At 38.8% G+C, this 27,842-nt stretch overlaps 1 protein-coding gene across 1 annotated transcript in view; it reads right to left on the minus strand.

Moving 5' to 3' along the window:
• The window catches only part of VWA8 (von Willebrand factor A domain containing 8), a 371,377-nt gene that overhangs the window by 286,755 nt on the left and 56,780 nt on the right, over positions 1-27,842 (minus strand). The window contains exons 5-12 of the mRNA XM_065901945.1: positions 24,170-24,337; positions 18,544-18,708; positions 17,776-17,825; positions 16,660-16,768; positions 14,122-14,226; positions 10,260-10,391; positions 8,518-8,652; positions 8,353-8,430 (exon numbers count right to left, since the gene is read on the minus strand). Coding sequence (XP_065758017.1) covers positions 8,353-8,430; positions 8,518-8,652; positions 10,260-10,391; positions 14,122-14,226; positions 16,660-16,768; positions 17,776-17,825; positions 18,544-18,708; positions 24,170-24,337 — 942 coding nt within the window. The remainder of the gene's footprint in view (positions 1-8,352; positions 8,431-8,517; positions 8,653-10,259; positions 10,392-14,121; positions 14,227-16,659; positions 16,769-17,775; positions 17,826-18,543; positions 18,709-24,169; positions 24,338-27,842) is intronic.

The raw sequence follows: 27,842 nt of genomic DNA on the forward strand, positions 1-27,842 counted from the left end.
GGGAAGAGTTAATAGATTCAGGGAGTATCACTCAGGATAAATGTGGAGTCTCCTGCTTGAAGCAGCAAAGAAGGTTTGCTAAGATTAAGGAAGCATGCTGCTGAAGGCATCAGTGCAGCCCTGTCCACCTTCCCCACTACATGAGGGTATGCTAGGCACCGCTCCTCAGCAGCACAGGGGCTGCAGCCAGCAGCTGCCTAAATCTGGGGGAGCTCCAGGGAACCACAGGAAAAGAACAGAAAGCATCCCAGGAGCTGGGCTGGCTGAGGCCTGTCTTCAGGTTGTTAATTTCTCAACAGTAGTCAATAGAGTATAAAATCAGGATTTTCCCAGCTTTTATCAGCTCAGATCCCAAGTTGCCTCAACTCAGTACCCAGAGGCACTAGTTGAACTCTGTTAAAATCGCCTTTCTCTTTCTGTTCTTTTTGACTGTCTCTCTTGTTCTGCCAAATGGTTTTCAGTTGAAACACCTCAGAAAGCTGTTTCTTCGATAACACTGGTTTGCAAACCAGCAATAAAATTCAATATATTCAGAAAGTGGGTTGGATCCTGAATAACTGGCGTTTTTTTAATAAGGGGAAAACAGAAAAACAAAGCACTTAGGGATCATAAAAGGCAACTAAATGATAAAGCTGAGAAGTATGTATTTACTTTTTGTTTCCAAAAATAAAAATATGTTTACAAAACATATGCTTTCAAACTGGGGTGCTGGAGAAGACTCTTGAGAGTTCCTTGGACAACAAGGAAATAAAACCAGTCAGTCCTAAAATCAACCCTGAATATTCAATGAAAGGACTGATGATAAAGCTGAAGCTTCAATATTTTGGCCACCTGAGGTGAAGAGCTGACTCACTGGAAAAGACCCTGATGCTGGGAAAGATTGAGGGCAGGAGGAGAAGGGAGTGGCAGAATAGATATCATCACTGACTTATTGGGCAAGAGTTTGAGCAAACTCCAGGAGATACTGAAGGACAGGGAAGCCCTGTGTGCTGCAGTCCATGGGGTCTCAAACAGTTGGACATGACCTAGCAACTGAACAACAACAAAGGTACTTATAGAAATTTGTAATTGTCAAAATCAAATCAAAGTCCTTCTTTTCTTTCTTGACATGTTTCCCGTAAGAATATAAATATTAACTTCATTATTAATTCTACTGAAGTGAAAGTCATTCAGTCATGTCCGACTTTTTGTGACCCATGGACTTCTCCAGGCCAGAATACTGGAGTGGGTAGCCTTTCCCTTCTCCAGAGGATCTTCCCAACCCAGGGATCAAACCGTGGTCTCCCTCAATTCAGGCAGATTCTTTACCAGCTGAGCCACAAGGGAAGCCCATTAATCCTACAAACTTTTAGCAAATCCTTACTCTTACTAACTAACCTTTAGCAAATCCTTACTCTTAACTCTTATTCCTTACTCGGTGGAATAGCTCCAAACTATTGTTTGTCAAGCATAACAATTTGTTCTTACCAACAGTACTAGGACTTCATCACACTGTGTCCTTAAGTTTGGAGCTATTCCATAGAGAATCCTCAAATTTGAAATTCTTTCCCTCTTCAAGTTTATGGATCCTATGTTTTGGGATCACCAAGGATGGTAAATGAAATACCTTTCAAGCTGGAATTCCTTATTTGGTAGGATTCTCTGGTTACTTTTCTTTTCTTCCTTGGGCTAATGGATTTGGTTTTACTGTAATGTTTATTTTTATACATATGCCCAAAGGCCTCTTAGAGTGTTTTTATAAATCTAATAAATACCTCATGATAACTAAACTTGTTAAGACAACACAAAAGATGTTGTTCATTACTTAAAATGTACACTGTTTCAATTAAATAAGGAGTTCAGCACGTACTTTCAAAATTATAAAAGATCTGAATATCATGTTTGGATACTTTTTTTTTAAAAAAGTGAATGTAAAACTTATGGCCTTTTAAATGGCAAATGTATGCAAGTACAGTAAGATGAACCTTTATTAACATATACTGCACAGTTAAACTTTAAGATACACTTTGCATTTTTAGAACGTATAAGTTTAAATGGTTATCAAGTTAAACAAGCAAATAGCTTGCCTTTTCAATATATAACTTTGCAGTTATATGCTGTCACATAAACACTCCAATTAGTTCTAGTTGCAAACTTAACATAAATTACTACAAGTGTCACTACACTCAGTTTTTGAAATGATTTCTCCATCAAAGTGAGAGTCTAAGATACGTTCTACAAAGTTTCGATTAAAAAAATAATACACTCTTGAGATGGACTTCTATTAGTTGAAACCAACCACTGATTCTTGGTAACTCCTCCATTCTACTGTTTTTAAAAAGCCAGCAAGTAGAAAACAGACCCGTCCTGAGAAACAAACTGATGTGAGGAGGACAGCACCATTCCACAGCAAACCCGCCTAACGAAGGAAAGCACTCCAGATAAAACAGATGCTCCTCAGGGTCGCAACCCAGCGCCCTCCCGTCTCAGAGTGAGCTTCATGGTCTGTTACTTTTGTTTTTAAAGATGTACAATCTGGTAGGCAAGACAATGACTTGAAAATTAATAAGCTAGTTCCTGTTGTATAAGCTGTGCTTGAGGTATAAACTCTGGCACTTAACCTTTCTCATCCTTAATTTTGAAAGTCAGGAAATTCCACTTTACTGGCCTATTTTAGAGTAATTATAAATTTTAGTAAATGAAACGCTTCAAAGAGGTTGCAAAAAGAGATTATTACATTGTCACAAAACTTTATTTTTAAAAAACATAGAAAACACATGGAAAATTCTAATTCTAGAATGGAAATGAATTTGTCTCAAAACAGCCTCCTGCCTTAAGGTATAAGAATTAATTAGCTCTCAAAAATCAGAAACTGATCTAAATAATTCTATTGCTATTCTGCATTAGAGAACATTATACATGGAGAAGCTCTGAAACTGTTTTTGATGGGGAGAATGACAACAATGCTTGAATAATCACCTCTATCCCTTACATACTTAAAAATAAAAATCATTCTACTTAAAAATATTTTAAAATTTCCCAAGTTCCTAAAGGAAATCAACCCTGAATATTCATTGGAATGATTGATACTGAAGCTGAAGCGTCAATACTTTGGTCACCTAAGGTGAAGAGCTGAACTGGACAAGACCCTGATGCTGGGAAAGACTGAGGGCAGAAGGAGAAGGGGGTGACAGAGGATAAGATGGCTGAATGCATCACCAACTAAATGAACATGCATTTGAGCAAACTCTGGGAGATAGTGGAGGACAGGGAAGCCTGGCATGCTGCAGTCTGTGGAGTTGCAGTCAGTCAGACACAACTAAGCAACTGAACAACAACAAGCCTCTAAGACGGTGCATATTCAACTGCGTATCTTTCTCATGCCAAGCAGTATGCTGTGGTTTAACCCGCTGGGTTCCCAATCCTGTTAGATCCACTCTATTTTATAAACATCCCCATTTTATAAACAACATTTTGTACTTTTTGCTTTATAGCCTTGAAAAAATCCACAAGTAATATAATATACCTATACACATAATTTCAAATAAAAATTCAGGGTAATGCCTACATTTTAGTACAGGGAAAATAACCTGTTAAAAAGTAATGCACACTTAACCAAATACATGGGCACTACTGCACCAAAAAAGTATCATGAAGTTGGATGCTTGCAGTACATACTGAATCACTATGAATATGAAAACTATATGGACAAAAAAAAAAACAAAAACTACATGGACTGAAAGAGGTGTACTACATTTGTAACTCAAATACCACCAGTGGCAATGTTCTCAGTGGTGTGATCTTCCATTATAGTCAGTGTAATGGGCAGAATAGTGCCCCCCAAAGATGTCCATGTCCTAATCCCCAGAACCTGTGGATATGTAACCTTACATGGCAAAATGAACTATGCAGACATGATTCACTTAATGACCTTGAGATGGGGAGATTATTATGGGTTACCCATGTGGGCCCAACTTTATAATCTGACTCCATAAAGTTAGAGGATGTTTCCCAGCTGTGATCAGAGAGAGAGAGAGAGGGCGGTATGAAAGAAATATCCAGTGCTATCCTGCTGCTTCTAAAATATGAAGGGTTACGTGCAAGAACTGGAGAGAGGTCAGCCTAGAAGCTGAAAGACATGAGTGAATTCCTCCTTAACCCAGGGATAGGGAAAAATCCTTCTAGTCATGACTCAAAATCTAGATGCAATAAAATATCAATAAATTTAATTACAAAGCATTTAAAATATACAAGGCAAAACTAACTTATTCATTAATAAAATCAAAGTATAACTCACAGACTGAGAGAGAAATATATGCTGATAAACCACAAATAAAAAGCAGATATGCCTAATATTAGACACAAAAATTAAGGGGAAAAAGATAAAAAACTTAGTAGAAAAATGTGCAAAAGAAATGAACAGATAATTTGCTAAGGGGACATATAATAATGGCTCTTAAAAATAGGAAAGATTTTCAATTTTTTTCCTAATATAAAAAAATGCAAATTAAAACTACTCGTTAGATAGCATTTTTAACTATCAAATTGGCAAACACTGAGGAGTTTGGCAGCCCTCTCTGTTGGCATTGTTGGTAGGAATGCGAAGTGGTATATCCTTACAGAGGAAAATTTGGCAATATCTAATAAAACCACCAGCTTTCCAGCTGGTGCGAGTGGTAAAGAACATGCTTGCCAGCACAAGAGACATAAGAGGCATGGGTTTGACAGCTGCGTTGGGAAGATCCCCTGGAGAAGCGTGTGGCAACCCACTCCAGTATTCTTGCCTGGATAACCCCAGGGACAGTGGAGCCTGGCAGGCTACAGTCCACAGGGTCGTAAAGAGTCAGACACGACTGATGTGATTTAACACACACACACAACAAAACCACACATGTATTTACCTACTGACCTAACAATTTCACTTCTAGGAATTAATCCTGAATATACACCTCCAACAATATAAAAATACATATGTGCAAGGTTATTCATGGCAGCTTAGTTTGTAATTAACAAAATACTGGAAACTGCCCAATTGTCCATATACAGGAGACAGGTTGAGTAAACTCTGGTATAACCCATGATGGAATAAAACACGGCTATAAAAAACTGAGGGAGAGCTCTATGAAAAGACAACTACCCTTAGTTTATAATTTCTATTTGAAAATTCAGAGGATGTAGAATTTGCATGATGACATACATTTTTAAAATACATTTTATAATAAAATAAATTTGAAGAATTCAGTTTAAGTAAATTCTTAGCCTTGTGAAGGTTATTCTTGAGGGACAAAGAAAAAATACTCAGGAGACAGAAAGAATGATAGATTGTGAGAAAATAAATCAAGAAAACAAAATGATCTACAGAATCATATAGAAAGTCAGCCTCCAAGGTTCAATATAAACCACTTAAATTAATACAGAGTCTTGGAATTTTCATGAAAAAAGTGCAAATTCAAGACAAAGACAAGAAGCAAGGAAATAAATCCAAGACATAGGGCAGTAAAAACAAATGAGAGAGAATAAAAGTTAAGATATGTCTAGTCTGTATTTGGATAAACAGGAAAGAGAGACTATAAATTAGACTGAAGATGAAGAAAAGGATTTTGTTTAAGTTTAGAAGGAAAAGAAAAATTGGGGGGTCAAAAATGATCCTAAGACTTCAATATGTTTTAGACAGTGATTTTAGCCAGTTCATTATAAGTCTCTTAAACTTATTTGACCTTAATTTTTGATCGGAGTTGACTTGGCTTTTAATCCAACTAATACTTAAACAGAAAAAAAGAGATCACAGATCTGGTGCTGTTTATATCGGTGTGAAAAGACATCTGGAAGCATGCCCTTATCTGGTTGTGAAAGAAAAGAATAATAATCTGTATTTCTTCAATACTATGAAATCACTGGCTTCAACACTAAAAAAAGAATAACCAGTTAAAAGAATCTGACCTAACACTTGAGCCAAATGATTTAAGATTTTTATAACCTATTATAAAACTTATTTTATGTACTGCCACAAATCTGTGCTAAGGCTCTGTTTTTCTTTTTCTTCATATGAAATCCAGTTCTAAAAATAGTCAAGTCTAAAAATAAGGCAAAACCCACAGATTAAGTGTAGCTTTATACATGTACAATTAACAGGGAAATCTCTACATCTTCTAGGAAAAAGGATGCTGAGTTACTTATTCCCACTAAATTCTCTATGTTGGGTCAAACTTCTGAAAATTTTGCATTAATATGGGCTATATTATTATAAAACCAAAATCTAATCTTGAATTCTATTAAATTAATTCCTCTGTTCCAAATAAATCAATGAACACTACTAATAAACATGAAACTGAAAGCAGAAAGTCATATTTAATCTCAGGGGCTTGGTTTCTATCAAGAGACCAACTGAGTGAAAGTTTACAAAACCTGCCAGTGTCAACATAGGGCCTGATACACGCTCTGATTCAGTTCATGGAAAGGAGCCACATGGAGAGACAGACAGACAAACTCACCTACAAAACAGGTTGTCAATATTATACTTCTTCATATCTTTCTAAAACCAATTTTTTCTCCCAGTCATTGCTCTAAAGATTAGTGAGCAGAAGAGCAAAATTGGAAAAGGGATTTTCAGAATATATGATGTTTCTTTATCTCTGCACCAGTTTCCCCAATCCTTGCAGGCCATCTACAATGTAGACAGTGTATATGCTGAGGTTGGGCAAAATATTTTTATGGGAGTCTTATGTGCCTTTTGAATATCATCATCCCTGTTTTTCAGATAGAAGATTAATAAGATATGACTAAATGACCTTCTTTCATGGCAGGAACTAGAAAAGACTGACTTCATATCTCAGAGGAGTATCGGGTAATAGAATGGTCTGCCATCAACTTTAATAGCATAATTTTCTTACCTTTGTTTATCAATCAACAAATTCAAGAGGAAAGTTAAAAAAATTAAAAGAAAACTTTTGTGAACTTACTGGCACTCTTCAAAAATACATAAGAATATCTGTTCTCGGCCTCTTAAACTAATTCTCTCTCTCGTAAGAATAACATTCTCAACGGCAAGATTCTTTAGGTAGTTTTTCAGTGTAGTTGAGAGATCTAAATTGACAAATAGATACGCATTCCCTTGTTTGGTTCTTCTTTTAATAGAGAGTAGGATGAGGTCACTATAATCTTCACAGTTCAAGTATATGTTCATAGGATAATCTGTCACGGCAGTGTACAAATCACCATAAACTGACTATAAAAATCTGATACAGAATCAGAACTGTCTGGAATAAATAGATGAGGCAAAAATTCTTTCCAGCTTTCATTAGAATGGGAGTTTTTATTTTAATGTAAGAAAAACAATAATGTGTACAATTTTAGAAATAATACTACTAATAAATGGGGGTGGGGTCAAAGAGAAAAGAAATATTATCTTCACAAAAGGTCTTCTCTGTCTGATGTCAAAGCAATGGCAGCTGGGAAGGTAAATTATGCCTGTATTTATCCTAGACTTATAAATAGAATATAAAATATTTATAATAAAATTTAACTTTTTTATAAATATATTGATGATTCAGGGGTTTTTTTCTCCCCATTACTTGGTAGAAAAGTATTTTCACTTGAAACTAGAAACTAGGTTGGTGAAAACTGAAAGTGTTATTCACTCAATTGTGTCCAACCCTTAGCAATCCCATGGACTGTAGCCTGCCAGTTTCCTCTGTCCATGGAATTTTCCAGACAAGAATACTGGAGTGGGTTGCCATTCCCTTCTCCAGGGGATCTTGCCAACGCAGGGATCACACTCAGGTGCCCTGCACTGCAGGCAGATTATGATAAAACGCCATTCTCAGATCATTTCTAATGAATTTTCATATTGAGCTAACCATCATCAAGAGGAGTGATTTTCTAAGAAGGCAAGGTATTCATTTCATCTTCCATGAATTAAGCAAAAAAAATGTATTCCCCCTCACCATAAGGAAAGACATATAAACCAGTGGAGTAGAACAGGGAGGCCAGAAACTTACAGGCACATGTACGGTCACTTGATTTTTTACAAGAATGCCAAGACTATCCTACTACAGGGAAAAAGACAGTCTTTTCAACAAATCATGCTGGGAAAACTGTATATCCAAGTTACTGTTAACTGTACTGTGTGTACACATGCGTGTAAAATGGATCTCTTTTGGAAAACAGACCCTGGTATTTTGGGCACATCAGATATCCTAGAATACACTTTCAAAAATTCCAAATAATTATAATTGCATTCCAGTTTGATAGCTGTTTCAGTTATTTATCAACTCCAAAATTAACAGGTCCAACTTAAAGAAGGATATCCATAAATTCTACTGATGGTCCAAAAGTATACATTTATAGTCCAAGTACTAAAAATGAACAGCTTACCTGATACAACATGATAGGTTCTATATTGTATCCCAAGGTATCTGCAAAGCTCTTAGCGATGACTGTTTTTCCACAACCCTACAAATGGACACAATCATTTAAGGGATAAGTCAAAACAACCCTAAGTCAGGAAGCAGAAGTTTGCAGGAAGGCTGCCAGTCTTACTTTTCCTCCAATTAAACATATGTCCTTAACCTTGTGAGACTGCATCATTTCAGCCAGTAGTTGTTTATGGCTCAAGGTTTGTATAAAACGATCTGATGTACAGGGTTGACTTAATGGCCTAGTCCCAGCTGGTACCTGTAATTAAAAAGAGGTAAATGTAATATGCATATATTTTTCTCAAAATATTAGTAAATGAAAACATACAACTGCCATTTAAAATTTCAACTGATTTCCTGCTCAATTCAATTATATACTGTTTTAGATATTTCAGTAGAGTAGTAATTTTCTCAAGCACAGATCTGATGATCATTTTTATCAAACTTCCAAGTCAATAATCCCTCTAAAATTAAAGCCCATGCTGTCAGACATTTTCATGAGAATCAAGTAATTTTCATGAGAATCAAGTAATTTTCATGCTATTTATAACTCATAATAACAATGCACTGCTTGAGAATGAAGGTTTTTGCTCAAATTTCAGTTATAAGGACAGAATTTAAAATCAGCCAACTGGGATTCTCCAAAATCACCAAAGATCTCCTGATTTCTAAACTATCCACAAATCTTTTCCCATTTTTATTTTCAGTTTACCACTCAGAAGCAGCTGCTCTTAAAGCCTCCTCCCATCCTTCACACACACTGCCTTTTATTTCTTATCTCCTCCTGATTAAAGTGTTGGTGCACTGCAGGCACTCAGCAGATTCCAAAACAGAGCCCAGCTCATGGTAGACATATTCACTATTTTGTTTGATGACTGAATAAATACAATTACATGAATAAGTACTGGGTTGGCCAAAAATTTGCCGAGGTTTTTCTGCACCATCTTATGGAAAAACCTGGACAAACTTTTTGGCCAACCCAATATTATTAATATTACATTAAAACAAACAAAAAAGTCTATCATGAAAATTTGCTCTGTCCTAACATAAGAAGGCAAGCATTTACGCTTTCCTACATTCACTTACAATTTAATTAAGTCAGTAATTTTTAAGCTGTGTATTCTAGTGTCAGTTTCCTATCAACTCTTGGGATTCTCAGGACCCTCAAAGAAAGGGTTAGAAAAAAGCAGGCAGAGAAAGCAGATGGAGCTCTGTGACCAAATACCATTCCCTCCTCTAAAAATTGTTCACCTACAATAGCTCTTCTTTCAGCCGCTTCCTGTAGCTGACAGATATTTTATTTTTGGGTAATCCTTAGTTCTGGGCCTCCCTGGTACCTAAGACAGTAAAGAATCCATTTGCAATGCAGGAGACCCAGGTTCGATCCCTGGGTCAGGGAGATCCCCTGGAGAAGGGCATGGCAACCCACTCCAGTATTCTTGCCTAGAGAATTCCAGGGACAGAGGAGTCGTGTGGGCTACAGTCCTTGGGGTCTCAATCCTTAGCTGCTAAATCTTTAGTTGCTAAAATAAGTTTGGAAACATATTTTCAAACTATTTCTTATCAAGGACTTGAAACACAAAATGCTTTCATTAATAAACACTGTATTTTATTTCCCAGAGGCTGACTTGTTTTTGATGAAAAGCTATCCCTATTTTTCTCCTGAACTTTTCCAGTTTACAAATATACACGACTGGATACATAAATACACAGATACAGACATATATGTGTGACACTATGGAACCAAAGACTTATGAACAGATTATAAATTCAACTTAGGTTAAAAAAAAATGCCTAGTACTAACCAGAACCTGTATGGTTAACACAGGCAACCTTAGAAAGTACAAACCTTGATTCACTCATTACCTTGATGGTCACCTCTTTTTCTGCAATCCGGATGGTCACAGAAGCTTGGAAGACATTGTTTTCAGTCGTCCTTTCCACACTCACAATCTCCTCAGGACGCACAGACCTTCTTGAATCCTCGAGTTCAAAGCGCTATAAAATGACCAGAAAAACATATAATTTACTTTTTATTTTAGTATTAATGTTGGATATCTGGACATGTCCATCTTAATTAGAACTAAAACTCATTCAGTGTTACAAAAATAAAGGCAAAAAAATTAATGAGAATATTTTCCCCCTATTTTTGCAGACACCATTCATTCTACTTAGGCCAATTACTAAAGGTGACCTGAAAATAGTCCCTAAAATTTACTAAATACCAAGGAATGGAGTTGCTGAATCCTTGATCTGACAGAAGTTTGCAGTCTACAATTCCTGATAATCAAAACGTTCCAGCTTCCTAGAAAAGGATGATGTGACTCTTGAAAACATGCTTACCATAAATTAAAACAAGACCCATATCAGTTGATTTCTTAAATCAACAGAAGTTAATAGCTGTCTGAAATTGATAAAAATAGAACTCCCTGGACACCATTCTGCTGATTGCCTATATGGTTAATTTAACTGATTATGATAAAGTATAAACAATCAATCTTCTACGGTATCTGACACAGTGCCTTCCACAGGATAGGTTCTCAATATTTGCCAGACTGGACTTAAAATGCCCAGACCACTGATTCTTTCTCCATGTAGGCCAAAGATCAAGGTTCTAACACTAGGTTAAACTCTTTCTAATCCCAGCTGATTATATAAAAAACATATATAGAACACAAGTAAGTATATGAAAAATGAGGATACTAACTAAGAATTAAGTAAATCCTATGACCATCTAACAGCAGCATGTTCAATATGAAAGGCTTAATTCATTTTTAGCATTAAACAGGCAGAAATTATTCCCCACAAATCCTACAATACTTACAGAACATGATCACTATAGCAAAAGAGTTGAAACCCAATGAAAGAACAGATCATTGCCTATTCAACAGAATGATTCAATACTAGAAAACAGAGTCTGGGGAAGAAAATTATCATCAGTTTCAACATTTTAAACACAACAGCCCAGTTCACGTCCTCATTTCAATGTCTTAAGTACCCAAGATAGTCATTCCTTTCTCCATCCTAAGAAAAGCTGTTTATTTGTGCTACCATAGAAAACATAAGATTTCTACTTTACACAATTTATATATGCAAATTCCCATGGTGTCACACAATTTGATAGGAAGTGCTTCCATGTTGTAGACAATTAACAATCATTGACTCCTTAATTTCATTAAAAAAAGAAAAAGAAAAAGTTACATTGTATTTTAAGGGCAGTTTAACAGAAAAGGAGTAAAGCCTTAGCCAAGTAATTACGTTCATTAGAATTTGGAACTCAGACCCATAAAATTCTAAAACAATACATTTATGAATTTAAAGGTATGCTTTTATTCCAGCCATAGTAATGACAGTTTTAACTTGACATAGGGTTGATGTCAGAGCATTTATATTCCAGAAAGGAACAGTAATGCCTTGAACACTTGCTATACTTGTTACATCCTCATAAATAATGCAAACTAAAATATTTCAGTAGAATAAAAATAGTAGGCTAGGATACACTAAAATAGTTCAAGAACTGAAGTTGCAAGGTGAGTTACCATTTGCTGGCACAGGAAATTTAAAGATTGTTGATCAAAAAGTATGAAATAGAGGAATAAAATAGATAACGTAATTCTTCACAAAATTAAGGCAAGAAAAGACAATCACTTTTTCTCCTCTTACATAAGTAACAAAATTCCTCTTTTTTCTTAAATTCTACAATCAGATTTGAAATCACTTCTGTTTGTAATATGGACTCTCAGTCAGCATTCTATGTTCCCCTTAATTATAAAGGTCCAAATAAAGGCCAGACAAAATGAAGCAACACTGACTATCTCCTTTAGAAAACTCGACTCTTTAAAGGCATTGTATAACTTTATAGGATTTGTATGACTAATTCTGAAATTACAGACCAGAAACACATCAAACTGATACCTTTGTAAAAATGAAGACCTTTGTTCATAACAGACTGATCCAGACACTTATCAATGCCCTCTCTTGCTGGTGTCACAAAAGCTTACATTGCTCCATTTTATCAGCACCCTGATATTTTCTTCTATTCCATGTACCCCTGTTCCCATGGCACTGAACTCTGTGCTATGTGCGGCTGGGAGCTCACCTGGAAACACAACCTCTTTTTCTCAGACATTAGGTATGCTATTTCAGTGACTGATGCCAAGGTAGCACAGATGCTAATTAAACCAAAGGGGAGTTCTAGGACTTCTCTGGTGGCCCAGTGGGTAAGAATCTGCCTGCCATTCCAGAGGTCATGGGTTCGGTCCCTGGTCTGGGAAGACTGCACGTGCTGCGGAGCAACCCAGCCTGTGCACCACGACTACTGACGCTCTAGTGCGCCTAGGCTCTCAAGGGGCGACTCCTGAAGCCCACATGCCCGAGAGCCTGTGCTGGGCGACAAGAGAAACCACCATGCTCTGCAACTAGAGAGTAGCCCCCGCTCACCACAACTAGAGGGGCCTGAGCAAAAGCAAGAGGACCCAGTGCAGCCAACAAGAAAAAACTCTAAATCTTAGAGTGAACTATACAGTCAAACTAGAAGTCTCCTGACTCCTTGAGCCTATGAATTAGTTTCCCCATTTCCAAATGGTTCTCCATTACCTCTTTAACATCCTTCTATTTCGCCCCCCTCTCCCATCCCCACTCCCTCACCCCTTCTCACACAGAAAACCCCTTTCTTTTCTTTCATCAGTGGCTGCTATTTCACCACCCTCAGGCCTGCTTCTTTCTCTTCTGTCTCCTCCACTTTCCTTTGTCTCTTTATTGACCATTATTTTCCCCTTGCTTCTTTTTGTTTTTCTTTTAGATTCTGCTGCTAATAACTATACATTTTAGCATTTATGAGGAAAGAGCTTTTTGTTATTTTTATTTTGTTATTATTGGCATCACCAATCAATGAAAATACTACTTCTTGGACTAGCTGATATACGAAATAAAATCCCACTTAAGTAATTAGAATCTTCTGTTCCACTCTTCTGAGCCCTTCTCACTAACACTAGCTATAGAGAGTGCTTCCATACTCCCAAAGACCGTGCGTGTGTTCCGGGATGAGGCATAATAAACACCGTTCAAGTATCTCTTTATTTTTTTTTTGGCCACACAGTACAGCATGTGGGTATCTTACTTCCCTGCATTAGGGGTGTGAAGCCCTAACCCCTGGACCATTAGGGAAGTCCCCATATACCATTCCATATGTCCAATCCTGGGGCGTGTACACATGACCACAACTGCCAAGTGCTCACATTCTATGAGCTTCTTAGAAATCTATACGCCTTGAGTCAAACTATGTTAGAATAACAAAAACATCCTTCATAAAAGGGGATTATCTGAGGTGAGTCAATGACTCTATCAAAGATTAACTTGAAGTGGCCAAAACCTGAGATAATGCTAGCATGAAAATAAATAATGATAGTAAATTATAACCCACTGAATAAAATAGGGATCCATTAAGTCCATATTGATATAAATGAATAAATAAGTATGTCAGGGAGAAGAAAAGCTTTTCCTTAGTGTAGAGTGCCTGCTAAAAAATGCAGAAGGAATATTTACTCCCCATTACTGTCATGCCAGTACCTGCACGTCTGGAAAAGAGAAAAAGAAAAGACAGGAAAGAAAGAAAGAAGGAGAGAGAAAAGTAGGAAAAAAGGGTAAGAGACAGATGAGAAGAAGGGAAAAGAAGGCACAAGAAGAGAACATGGGAAAGGTAAGGAAAGAAAGTGAAGCAGATACTTACTTTTAAAACCCCTTCCACAGCCATCTTCCCTTCATGTCCCAGTAAAACAGTGTACGGGTAAAGCCGCTGGAGTGCATGTTGGATTGACATCATAGGAAAGGAATCCTATTTGGGAGGGAAAATACATGGGAATGAAGAACATCTACAATCATCACAAAAAATTTAGCTGAAATGTACGTGTGACATTGAAATTGCATCATAAATGATAACCAGTGTCTCATACTCTCCAGAAGTCTACAATAGTAAATATACATAGTTTCCTCTTCTCTTCCTGATCTGCACCCTTTCCCTTGGTAAACTCACCCACTCTCATCTTTCAGCTGCTGTATGTGTGTCTCCATCTCTACTCTTGACAAATCTCTTGAGCTCTAGATCTAAACTCTCAATTGTCTATGAGATGTAACTATATGGGTGTCCCATAGACTCCCATTCAGCATGTCCGAAAATTACATGTTTGACACATTTCTCTACCCCACTCATCCCAAAGTACCTTCTCTTTTTCCCTTACTCCTAACCTGGGTGGACCTCATCCACATACTCCTGGCTTCACTGTTATAACTACAAAGTTACAAAATGTTCCTGCTCTGTCGCTTCACTTGTGTCTGACTCTTTGCGACCCCATGGACTGTAGCCCACCATGTTCCTCTGTCCATGCAATTCTCCAGGCAAGAATACTGGAGTGGGTTGCCATTCCTTTCTCCAGGGGATCTTCCCGACCCAGGGATTGAACCTACATCTTCTTTGTCTCATCAGCAGACAGGTTCTTTACCACTAGCGCCACCTGGGAAGCTCATATAAGTCACTGTTTTAACTACAAAGTCAGAAAGTGTTTTTTATCCTGGAATTTTTCGCCCCAAACTGCTTTCCCAAATGGGTTTACTTACTTTAAAAAGTCTGTTCAATTAGGACAATGAGGGAAATTTCAATATAAACTGCCTATTAGATGACATTACAGAATTATTATTGATATGCAGAGGGGTGTGATAATAAGTGTCCCGGTTATTAATAGAAGAATGTTCTAATTCTTAGAACTGCATACTGAAGTAGTTAAGAATACTGACTGCAATTTACTTTCAGAATTGTTTAGGTAAAAAGAAAAAGTGCAAACACAAGTGGTAATAATGTTAAAAATTGGTGATTCTACTTAATGGGATTATAGTTTCATGTTTGGCTATTTTTGAACTTTTTTTTTTTTTTGGATTTGAGAATTGTCAAAGCAAAAAGTTCCAAGGGAAAAAACAATAAGAATGAAAAGTAGAGGACATGATAAATATGGAGGGAAAATGCTGGTCCAAATGTTGGTATGCATGCATGTGCAAAGTCACTTCAGTCATGTCTGACTCACTGTGACCCTATAAACTGTAGCCAGCCAAGTTCCTCTGTCCATGGAGTGCTCCAGGCAAGAATACTGGAGTGGGCTGCCATGCCCTCCTCCAGGGGACCTTCCCGACCCAGAGATCAAACCAGCATCTCTTGCTTCTCCTGCATTGGCAGGCAGGTTGTTCTTTATCACTAGTGCCATGTGCAAGGCCCCCCAGGTGTTTAGAACAGTGTAAATGACACATGGGAAACCTAACTCACTGGCTCTCAGAAAAAGAGAAAAATAAGAAGCAATGTGAGATTAAAAATAAGTCTCTTGCTTCAGTGTTCCTGTGCATCCCACGCACCCCACCCCACCTTGCTGCCAACAGAGGTGTCTTCCTCCTACAGATACCTGACTGTCGCACATCCCATCTACTCAATAATATCTAACAGGCCACTTCTTCCACATCGTAAAATCCAGACAACTGCACTCACCATGCAAAACACTTGTTGTGACAAGGTCCTCACGTTTTCTCTTCACCACACACGGTTGCTCTAGTGACACAATTTATTACCATTCTCCAAACACACCAAGCCCTCTGGCCAATCAGCACCTCCGCCCGGGCTGTGCCCTCTGCCTTCCCATTGCTCCAGATGCCACCGTCATGACCTTCATGAAAGCGCGGGGGAGGATGCTTACGCCACCAAACCCCCCCGGCGGTTCCTCCTTCCTGTGCCTCCCTGCTTGCCCATCCAGCAACCAGCGGCTGCAGGTCTCTGGAAGAAGACTGCCCTTGAGTTCCGGGTGGGAGCCCAGCGAGTGCCTGGGGACACACGGCCCCAGGGACAACACGAACCAGTGACTGACGGTGCTGGAGTGGGAAAGCCCTCGCTCGCCTACCTCAGGGCGAAGCCAGTCTGAGGCACAAGGTAGTGTGCAGCTGACCTCTGCATGATCGGGTGGAACACTCCTTCCCTGTGTCCAACTTACACCTGAGCTGGGAGTCTACCTCCTCCACCCCGCCCACCCCAAGGCTGTGCGCTCTTTAGGAGCTCAGAACACATCGCGGCTCTCTGTACAGTCTGCTGGGCTGCACAGCACGTTACACTCAGGCCTTGGAGTATTTACAGACGGATATGATAAGGCAAACACAGATGATTAATCTCCAAGGATTAACTTTTACATTTTCCTTGCCACATTTGGATATACCAGTCATTAAATTACTTGATACATACCAGGATTTGAACTGCAGCTGGTAAACTATCTAAAGGAAAATCTGGAAGTCCAAGGCTGGAAGATTCTTGGGAACAGAGAGTGGTGGCAAAGGATAAGAGTTGAGAAACTCTAGGGGAAAAAAAGAAGTGGCATTAAATTTTATTCTAATAGTTTCAGTATATAAAATCTGTTAAATACAAAATAGCTCGGCCAATGTCAATAATCTAAAAAGTTGACATCTACTATTAAATTCCTAAAGAAGAAGAGCTCCACATTATATTTCATTTAAAACTCAGAAGCTTGTTGGGTACAGGTAAATGTACCTAATCTCTTAAATCCATCACAATATGTGAGGTTTTATACAACCTGACCCAAAACTACCCTGTCAGTCTCACCTCCTACCTTTCTCAGGCCAAATCCAAACTTAAGCCACTGGGAGCTTTTCATATTTTCAAGAATAAAACATACACACTCATAACCCATGCCTTTAAAAAATTGCTTAGAATTCTTTAATTCCATTCTCTATCAGTCAAAGGCCTACTCCTTCTTTAAGATCAATGTCAAATGCCAATGCCTTTGCAAAGACCCTGTACAGTTCCAACCACAACACTCCCCAACACTTGAAATTGTGGCCCTAACCACACTATGTTTAAAAAAAACTATCTATACACATATCTTTAAACTCTACTGGATCTTGAAATTCTTGTCATCAAAATTCATGTCTTATTATTAACTTTATCATTAGCACATGTACCATAGCTACTGAAAAGCTCTTCAAATGGTTGCTGAATGAATGAATGAATGAATCAGTTGATCAATGAATGAATGGGCAAAACAAGTTCAATGTTAAGAATCCAGATTTTATATATATATATAAGCTATTTATACACACAAATATACATATGTACATATATAAATATATATGTACATGTATACAAAAAATACATATATAAATATGTATATATTTATATATAAACATTATTTTTATGTTTAATATAACATGTTTCATATAGCATATGTTAATGTTATAAAATATTATGTTAATGTTATAAATATTGATTTATGTATGAATAGTTAGCACATATATATATATATATACATATAGATCTATCTATATGTATATCTGAAATACTTACTTTTCAGTAGGAACATTGGCTCCAACTGAATATAACAGTTTAAGTTGGTCCTAAAATAGCACAGGAACATATCAAATTGATTAATAAGGACTGTAACCTATTAAATGCAAATACTTTAGAGACATAATTCAACCTTTTAATTAAGCAAACACTAAGCAATTAATAGCAAAAAATCATTTTCTGATACATGTCATTTTCTAAAAGAAAAGTAACCCTTTCTTCCTAGTTTTCAGAGATTTTCTTTACCTTTGTATCCATTTTACTTTCCAGTAACTAGGAAGGGGACAACTACAAACACAGTAACATTTTTATAGTAACTGAATTTATTATAAACAGGAGAGATGTTTTAAAAACAAGCCACCCTTAAGGAGAGAGGGGCAAGACAGGAGGGAATGGAGAGGTACAAATGACTGTGTATAAAACAAATAAGCTACAAGCACAAGGAATGTGGGTTCTTTACTGTCTGAGCCCCCAGGGAAGCCCAAGAATACTGGAGTGGGTAACCTATCCCTTCTCCAGGGGATCTTCCTGACCCAGGAACCAAACCGGGTCTCCTGCATTGCAGGCGGATTCTGTATCAGCTGAGCTATCAGGGATGGCAACAAAGAACATAGCCAATATTTTACAATAACTTTAATGAACTATAATCTATGAAAATACTGAATCACTGAGATGAACACCTGAAACTAATATAATAATGCAAATAGATTATACTTCAATAAAAATTAAATAAAAATTTAAAAATAAATTATCCCTGTTCCCACTTACCTTGAAGGGCAGATAATAAATATCTCTGGCTTGAAATCGAGACCGGAGTGGGGGATCTAATGGATTCCCAGAGTACCTGGGCACTGGCAAGCCCAAGGCAATGACTCGGAAGTTTTCACTAACTCGGACAATCTTCCAAGCATCCAATTCTGTTTTGGTATGATCCTAAAAGAGGACAAAAGCACAAGTTATTACTGCATGGCAATACAGACCACACCTGCAGGAGCCAAGCTAAGGGATTTAGGACCTGACTGCTGAGTAAACCATACTGGAGAACCCTCTGGAAACCAAACTGTCAAGGATGGGAGAAAAGTGGAATCAGGAAGAGGGTACCAGGGAAGGCTTGCAAAATGAAGACTGGTATTTGAAAGGAGAAGCGGTGAATGCATTGAGGCACAAAGGCGATGTGGATCAGATCTCTAAGCTCTACTTGGTCAACAGAGACAAATAGTCAGGAGAGCAAGAAAAATAAACTGGTTCCAGCTAGAAGTCAACACATAGTAGTTCTACAAGGGCAGACCACCAGCAGGGCAAAGACCGTCTGGGGACTTTCAACAGATAAATGTGTTTACGGATGTATTTCTACCAAGCTATAGAAATAGTAATAAGTAACATTTCTTAAAAACGGTAAGCACTTTCCATGAATTTTTCTCATTTAATTTCACCAGAATCCAAATAGACACAATTCCTGAGGTTCAAAGGAGTGACATAACTTGCCCACATTTCTGCAGCTAGGATATGGTGGGGCTAAGACGGGAAGCAAAAGGAAACAGGTGACCTTGGAGTCACAAATGCTGACTCCAGTGCACATTCTAGCTAAGTGACCAAGAGCCTGTTATTATACCCTTTAAGTCTCAATTTTCTTGTCTGTAAAGAGGAAATAATACCACCGATATTATTACAGCTGTTATGAAAGTTAAATGTGATCATGCCTATACAAGAAACTGACCCATAGCAGTCACCTGGTGAATGTCACCTCTTCCTTCTCCGCCTGACCCTCCCAATGGCTCTTCACTGTTCTTCAGCCTTTGAAGAGCCACCCCCAACCCCACCACCCCGGTCCTTTGCTGTTGCCCTCTTTATACCTTCTTGTATCACAACATTTAAAGACTTCACTACACTCAATTGTTACCAGAGCCATTGAGCACCTACCACGTGCCAGGCATTGTTCTGAAGTCTGAGATAATAACAGTGACAAAATTCCTGACCTAGTGAAAGTTACAATCTAGTAGAGGGAAGCAGAGGGTAAAGAATCTGCCTGCAGTGCAGAAAACCCAGGTTGGACCCCTGGGTCGGGAAGATCCCCAGGAGAAGGGCATGGCAACCCACTCCAGTATTCTTGACTGGAGAATCCCACGGACAGAAGAGCCTAGCAGGCTACAGTCCATGGGACTGCACCAAGTTGGACACGACTGAAGCGACTTAACACACACACACACGGAGGGAGGCAGACAGTGAACTAAAACCATAAGTAAGTAAATCAAGTAGGATATTTGACGTCTCTGTGAAAAAAAGCAGAGTAAGGGAGTATGGGGCAGAAGGCATGTCGCAACATTTAATGAACGGGTGAGGGCAGTCTTCCCTGATAATACAGGCAGAACTCGGAGACGTTGCAGGTGCAGTTCCAGACCACCACAATAAGGTACATATTGCAATGAAGTGAGACACACAAATTCCTTGGTTCTCCAGTTCATACAAAAGTCATGTTTACACTACACTGTAAGCATGCAATAGCATCACATCTAAAAAATGCACACACCTTAATTTAAAAATACTTCATTGCTAACAAATGCTAACCATCTTCTGGGACTTCAGTGAATAGTAGCCTTTTTGCTGGTGGAGGGTCTTGTCTAAACGTTGAAGGCTGCTGACTGATTAGGAGAGTGGTTGCTGACAGCTGGGGTGGGATCAAACCCACAGCTGGGGTGGCTGTGGCAATTCCCTAAAACCCTTTGCCAACAAAGATTTGTATAGTCAAAGCTATGGGTTTTCCAGCAGACACATATGGATGTGAGAGTTGGACCATAAAAAAGGCTGAGAACCAAAGAACTGATGCTTTTGAACTGTGGTGTTGGAGAAGACTCTTGAGAGTCCCTTGGACTGCACAGAGATCAAACCAGTCAATCCTAAAGGAAATCAACCCTGACTATTCAATGGAAGGACTGATGCTGAAGCTGAAGCTCCAATACTTTGGCCACCTGATGTGAACAGCCAACTCATTAGAAAAGCCCCTGATGCTGGGAAAGATTGAAGGCAGGAGGAGAAAGGGACGACAGAGGATGAGATGGTTGGATGGCATCACCGACTCAATGGACATGAGTTTGAGTAAGCTCTGGGAGATGGTGAAGGACAGGGAAGCCTGGAGAGCTGCAGTCCACGGGGTTGCAGAGTTGGAAACAACTAACCAACTGAGCAACAACAAAAGGCCACAGTGAAGTCTGCTGCATCAACTGACCCTTTCACGAACAATTTCTCCATAGCATGAGATGCTGTTTGATAGCATTTTACCCATGGTAGAACTTTCCAATTTGGAGTCAATCCTCTCAAACTCTGCTTCAGCTTTATCAACAAGGTTTATGTTTGAAATTCTAAATCCTATGTTATCATTTCAACAACTTTCACGGCATCTTCACCAGGAGTAGATTCCATCTCAAGAAACCATTTTCTTTGCTCATCCATAAGCAGCAACTCCTCTATCTGTTAAAAGTTTTATCATAGGACTGCAACAATTCAGTCACATCTTTAGGGTCCACTTCTAATTCTGGTTTTCTTGTTCTTTCTATCAAGTCTGCAGTTACTTCTTTCCCTGAAGTCCTGACCCTCTCAAAGTCATCCATGAGAGTTGGAATCAAGTTTGTTTGTTTGTTTTTATCAAACTACTGGGAGTTTTTCTGTTTTCTTCTTCTTTTGAAAAGTACTTATGTATTCATTCATTCATTCATTCATTTGGCTGCACTGGGTCTTAGTTGCAGCATGTGGGATCTTTCACTTGTGACAGGCAGGATCCCGTTATGGCACGTGGGATCCAGTTCCCCGACCAGGGATCAAACCCACACCCCTTGCCCTGGGAGTGCAGAGTCCAAGCCACTGGACTGTCAGGGAAGGCCCCTTCCAGTCTCCTATTAATCTTGATATTTTGACCTCTTCCTATGAACCATCAGTCAGTTCAGTCACTCAGCTGTGTTCACTATGTCAGGTTCACTATAAAACATAAGTGTCTCCTTAATGTGGCATCTGTAATAGCAAATCCTTTCCAGGAAGTTTTCAATTTACTTTGCCCAGATCTGTCAGAGGAGTTACTGTGGCAGCTAGAGCCTTACAAAATGCATTTCTTAAAAAATAAGACGTGAAAGTCGAAATTACTCCTTGACCCATGAACTGCAGACCGAATGCTGTGAACATGAATTTCATTGTACATCTCCACTGGAGCTCTTGGACAACCAGGTGCATTGTCTATGAAGAGTAATATTATGAAAGCTATTTTTTTTCTGAGAAGTACTCAACAGTGAGCTTGACAATAAACCATGCTGTAAACAGATTTGCTGTCATCCAGGCTTTGCTGTTGCATTTGTAGCGCCCAGGTAGATTAGATGCAGCATAATTCTCAGAGGCCCTACAATTTTCAAAATGGCAAAGGACACTAGCTTCCACTTACAGTCACTAGCTGCATTAGCCCTTAACAAGAGAGTCAGCATGTCCTTTGAAGCTCTAAAGGCAGACATCGACTTCTCCTCTCTAGCTATAAAAGTTCTAGATGGCATCTTCTTCCAGTAGTAGGTTGTTTCATCTGTATAGAAACTCTGATGTTCAGTGTGGCCACCTTCATTACTGATCTGAGCTCGATCTTACGAATAACTTACCACAGTTTCTATATCAGCATTCGGGCTTCACCTTGCACTTTTAAGTTATGGACACGGCTTCTTTCGTTAAACCTCAGGAACCAACCTCTGTCAACTTCAAACTTTTCTTCTGTAGCTTCCTCACGTCCCTCAGACTTCAGAGAATTGAAGAGAGTTAGGGCCTTGCTCTGATTTAGGCATCGACTTAAGGGAATGTTGTGGCTGGTTTCATCTTCTATCCAGACTACTAAAACTTTCTTCAGCAAAATAGGGCTCTTTCTCTTTCTTACCATTTGTGTGTTCACTGCAGTAGCATTTTTACTTTCCTGCAAGAACTCTTCCTTTGCATGAAAAACTTGGCTAATGGTTTGGCGTAAGAAGCCTAGTTTTTGGTGTATCTCAGGTTCAACATTTCTTCCTCGGTAAGCGTAATCATTTCTACCTTGTGACTTAACGTGAGAGACAAGTGACTTCTCCTTTCACTTGAACACTTAGAGGCCACTTGAACACTGTAGGATTATTAACTGGCCTAATTTCAACACTGTTGTTATGTGTTAGGGAACAGGGAGGACTGCGAAGAGGGACAGAGATTGGGGGATGAGCAGCTGATGTGTGGAGCAGTCAGAACACACACATTTACTGATGAAGTTCACCATCTTATATGGGTCTGGTTTGAGGAACCCCAAAATAACTGCACATCAAATATCAGTGATCACAAATTACCATAGCAACTGCCAATGAGAAAGCTTGAAATGTTGTTAGAATTACCAAATGCCACGAAATGGCGACCTCTGTTAGAGAAATGGTGCCCGTTGGTTTGTGTGACGCAGAGTTGCCCCAACCTTCGATTTGTCAGTAACGCCATATCTGCGAAGCAACACTAGAGCAAAGCGCAATGTAAAAAGGCACGCCTGTGTTACATTTGAGCAAAGACTTGAAAGAGGTAGAGGAATTAGTCTGGCAGATGTCTGGGAGAAAACCACTCCGGAAGAGCAAGGTGCCTGTGCAAAGCACTGATAAGACAGGGGAATGCATTTTGAGTAGTTAATGGTAAAGAGCATGCTGGCAGGTGGAGTGGAATGAAAGGGGAGACGGAAAGAAGGAGGTAAGGCCAAAGCGGCAGTGATGGCTCAGATCACCAGATATCCTGTATTCCACTGTAAGGACTTTAGATTTTATTCTGAGTAGAACAGAAAGGCGTTGGAGGTTTACAGCAGAGGAATGACCTGTTCTGCCTTGTGTTAAACTGACCACTGAGTGCCCTGGCGGAGCCAGGAGGGAAGCAGGGGGCTCAGAGACAAAGCTGTTACAACAGCTCGGGCACGAGATGCCAGTAGCTTGGACCTTCAGGGTATCTTTAAATATCGTTCGTTTCTGTCCATATCTACTGGACTTCGAGCTTCTTGAACCAACTAGTGGATTGTATTCAACTCTGTCTTCCTGGTGCCTGGCGCAGTCTAGAAGCTATTAGGCGTGTTGAGGGAAGGAAGAGAAGGAAAGAGGGAGATAGAAAGGGAGGGGAAAGGAAAGAATTAAAAGAAGAAAAAAAATAGAAAAACAGCGATTAGAGAGACAAACAAAGTAAAACTCTGGGAAGTCCTCTCACATGGTCTGCAAACAGAAGAGCCATACAAAACTGCAAACACACAACTGGCTTCAGCCAACTGCCCAAGACAGCCGCCCCCTGAACAACTGTCCCTGTTCTCCTACGATCATGCCTTATACCACAGATGGCACGGCCCGCGGCTCACAGCTCAGACGCAGCGGTGACGTGTTTCTTTTCTTACCTGGAGAAGTTTGTCGTAACGCTCGGCAGACATCAGGAAGCGTCCATCCTCAAGTTGCATCTCCCTGTTCTCCAGCAAGTTGTTCAAAACCGGCAGAACATTCCTCTCCGCCTTTTCCAAGCCTTCCAGGATGAGTGTCCTACCTTCTGTAGCTGCACGAACTGCACACTATTTCCAAGAGACAAAAGCAACAGGAGACCATCAAACATAGTGGAGCGTGGCCTGATTTTATTTGTTGAGTAATGCAGATGAAACTAGGCCTCCTTATTATAGGGACCAGGAGTCTGAAAAGCTGGGTTCCAGATCTTGGCTTTGCTTATTCCACCAATAGGATCTTGACCAAGTGATTTTTCTCTCTTGAGGCCTGTTTTCCCATTTGTAAAATGAAGAGTTTAGAAGCAGTGGTCTCTAAGGCTCCTTTCAGCTGTAACATTTTAGATATATACCCAATGAAACAGAAAACTAACAGCTATTTTTGGATCAGTAATGCAATCAAGGAAGCAGATTCCCTAACTAGAAAAAAAATGAAGATTACAATCTGCTCTATCAAGATTCTTATAGAGATCAGATAAACTAGGTGAGAACTCACAGAGACTGGAAGGTTTTAAATGAGTCACCATTACAATGGATTCAGATTTAGTGTCATGTTCCACACCGACAACATCACAGATTTATCAAAACAGAAAAAGAGTCAGGTTTTCCACTGGGCTATAGCAGACTGACCATAATCATACTCCTAGTTTTCCAAGTTTAAGAAAATTAGAAATAGAGAAAAAGAGGAAATAAAGTTGACTGCAAATGGAAAGAAACAGGAAAAATATAATTTTTTTAAAAAGTAAAGTACTAAAGTACTAAAGAAAATCCTTCTTTAACTGATAGATGCTGAACAAGATAGAAAAATCTATTTTTTGGTCAAAATCCTTGAAAATCTGGTTTTAAAAAAAATGCAAACCTCAATGACATTTCTGCTGTGTACTGAACAATATGACTAGGATTAATGCCGTGAAATTTATGTTATCACTCTCTCCTTAAAAATCTCTGCTTTTTACCTTTATGGCACTATATTTTCTTAAAACACACACACACACACACAAAAACAAACCTTCTCTTTTCTGCTTGCTCATCCCATGTAAGTTGCCAGAATCAGGTCTTTAACCCAAGCTCTTCTGACTCTAGAGCGTCTGGTCTGAGCGTCACACTTAACCACACACTTGCAACCATCACTGGCACGCTAACCATTCTCAACCTCCAGCTCCCCCAGGCCCCATCATATAGCCCTATGACACGGATGTCTCCAGCCAGGCTCTAGAAGCTCAGGCTCTACTGTACAATACTGAATATGTCAGCTTTTCCTCCAAATATTCTCTCTCTCTTCTCTTCCTATTTATGGTGCGAGCACTGTTTTCCCATGACAGGTCCTGGATTCCTACCTCACCTCCTACATTCAATTTATGATGATGTACTTCTCCAGTATTTCTGGAATTCATCCCTTCTACCACTCCTCTAGTTCAGGACCTTCTTACCTCTCAGATCTTCTCCTTACTAAATCCAAGCTCCTTAATATAGTGTTTATGTCTATCACAGTATGGCATTATCGTTCCAATACTTCCTCTGATACCAGTTGCCTGACACGTGATATTTTTGCAACACAGAACTGGTTGTGATTTCCCCTATGCTTAAACATACCACACTGCTTAACTAGAAAAATGTGTTCTATATTGATCCCCTTTGCTTAAAATTTAATTTTCCCTATAGTAATTAGCTGTCAACCAATCTGAAAAATCAAACTCCAAACAATCCTTCAGATGAAGGGAGGAAAACTACTATCTCTACTTTCTTTAAGAGACTAAATATCCAAAAAATTTCTCAAATAGCAAAGCACTGACTTCCCAACTTGGGGGGGGGGGAGACACAAAAAACAGGCACTGCTTAATCAAGTCTCCTTTTAATAAGCTGCTGAATTTTGCATTGTATTACAGAATTCATTTCAAATGTCTATGTACTATCATAAAAATAAACTTCTATGAAAACTACAATTAAGACTCATCCTATTTTAAAAGTAAGATCAAATCATGAATAAACCTGACCATCTTGTGGTAGCAGCTTTATTTTTTAAAATGCATGGACAGAAGTGACTTAGTAGCTCCTAAAGAATCAAAAAAAAAAAAAAGAATCTTATTTTTGCTAGTTGATAAAAGAGCAAATCCATAGAAATGGCTTCCAGAACATTAAAAATAACACATAAACTACTTATAAAAATTCATGTTTCAACTAAGGCCTCAATTAAGCTTTCTTTTATAAGAAACTATTTACTCCAAGAAAACACAGCTCCTAATAAAAAGAAACTCAGCTATATCTCAATCTAAAAAAACAGAAAGAAGTTATCACAACTTGTGTTAATATTGTATTTAGGAAGCTAATAAACTTTTTATCAATCTTAGTTATACAACAGACTAAATACTGTATTTAACTTTTAAACACTTCCTAGAGATGAAAATACATGTTCTCAGAGACAAAACTAGAAATACGTAAATCAAAATTTAGTGGTTTCCCAACTGTGGGTCAGAGAAGACAAAGTCTTGACGACATAGGACAACAACAGAGACAGCAGATCTGCTTTTATTTACTCCAGGAGATTTTGGTCAGTTACGCACTGCACCTTCCCAGAGGAAAGGTGGAACAAGCTGTAGAGAGATCAGAAGGAAAACAAAGGAATTCTTTCATCCACCCTAATGGAGATGTGGACTAAGTCACTTTAGTGGTGCCAAACTCTTTGTGGAGATAGGTGCTGTGATCCTAAGTTGAAAAAAGTAGTAATGGATGGAAAAAGGCCTCTTGAAAACCTGATAAGTGCCATACCTCTTCTCCAGAGTAAAATGCACACAGCTATCCATATACAATAGAGACCTCAAGTTAAGAACCTCTAACTCTGAAAAAACGATACAAACACAAAGTCACAAGTTGGCACACACTGTAGTAATAATTGCTGAAGCCAGAATCATCAACGAATGGTAAAATTAGTGGGTAAGAGGATGATGAAAAACAGGACATTTGCAAAAACTCAAAACTATCTCCCTTCACAAGGTATTTTTAAGTGACAAAGGGAAAAAAATAACACAACAGTGAAGCAACCTGGCAGATACAACCTTAACCAAGTCCTCAGTTAATATACAGTAATGAAATGTATCAGGTTCCCCAGGTGGCACTAACAGTAAAATGCCTGCCTGCCAAAGCAGGAGACATAAGAGATGAAGGTTCAATCCCTGGGTCAGGAAGATCCCCTAGAGGTGGGCATGGCAACCCACTCTAGTATTCTTGCCTGGAGAATCCCCATGGACAGAGGAGCCTGGCGGGTTACTACCGAGTTGCAAAGAGTCAGGCAGGACTGAAGCGACTTAGCATGCATGCAATGAGATGTATCAATTTCAAGCACTAAACTTCTTATATGAAGCTCCCCCAAAGGCCACATCTCTTCTACTGCATTGTTGCATTCTTAAAATATGCATGATCTTGATCAAATCATGAGGAAACATCAGACAAACCATACTTAGCAACATTCTACAAAATAACTGGTCATAAAGAAGACAAGGGAGTGAGCTGGTACTATAATGGGAGGCAGAGCTGGAGACAGTGTAGCAGAAGTCATTTTTTTTTTTTAATGATGCAAATACTT

The sequence above is a fragment of the Muntiacus reevesi genome, chromosome 11 (genome assembly GCF_963930625.1).
Source record: "Muntiacus reevesi chromosome 11, mMunRee1.1, whole genome shotgun sequence".
Classification (NCBI taxonomy): Eukaryota; Metazoa; Chordata; class Mammalia; order Artiodactyla; family Cervidae; genus Muntiacus; species Muntiacus reevesi.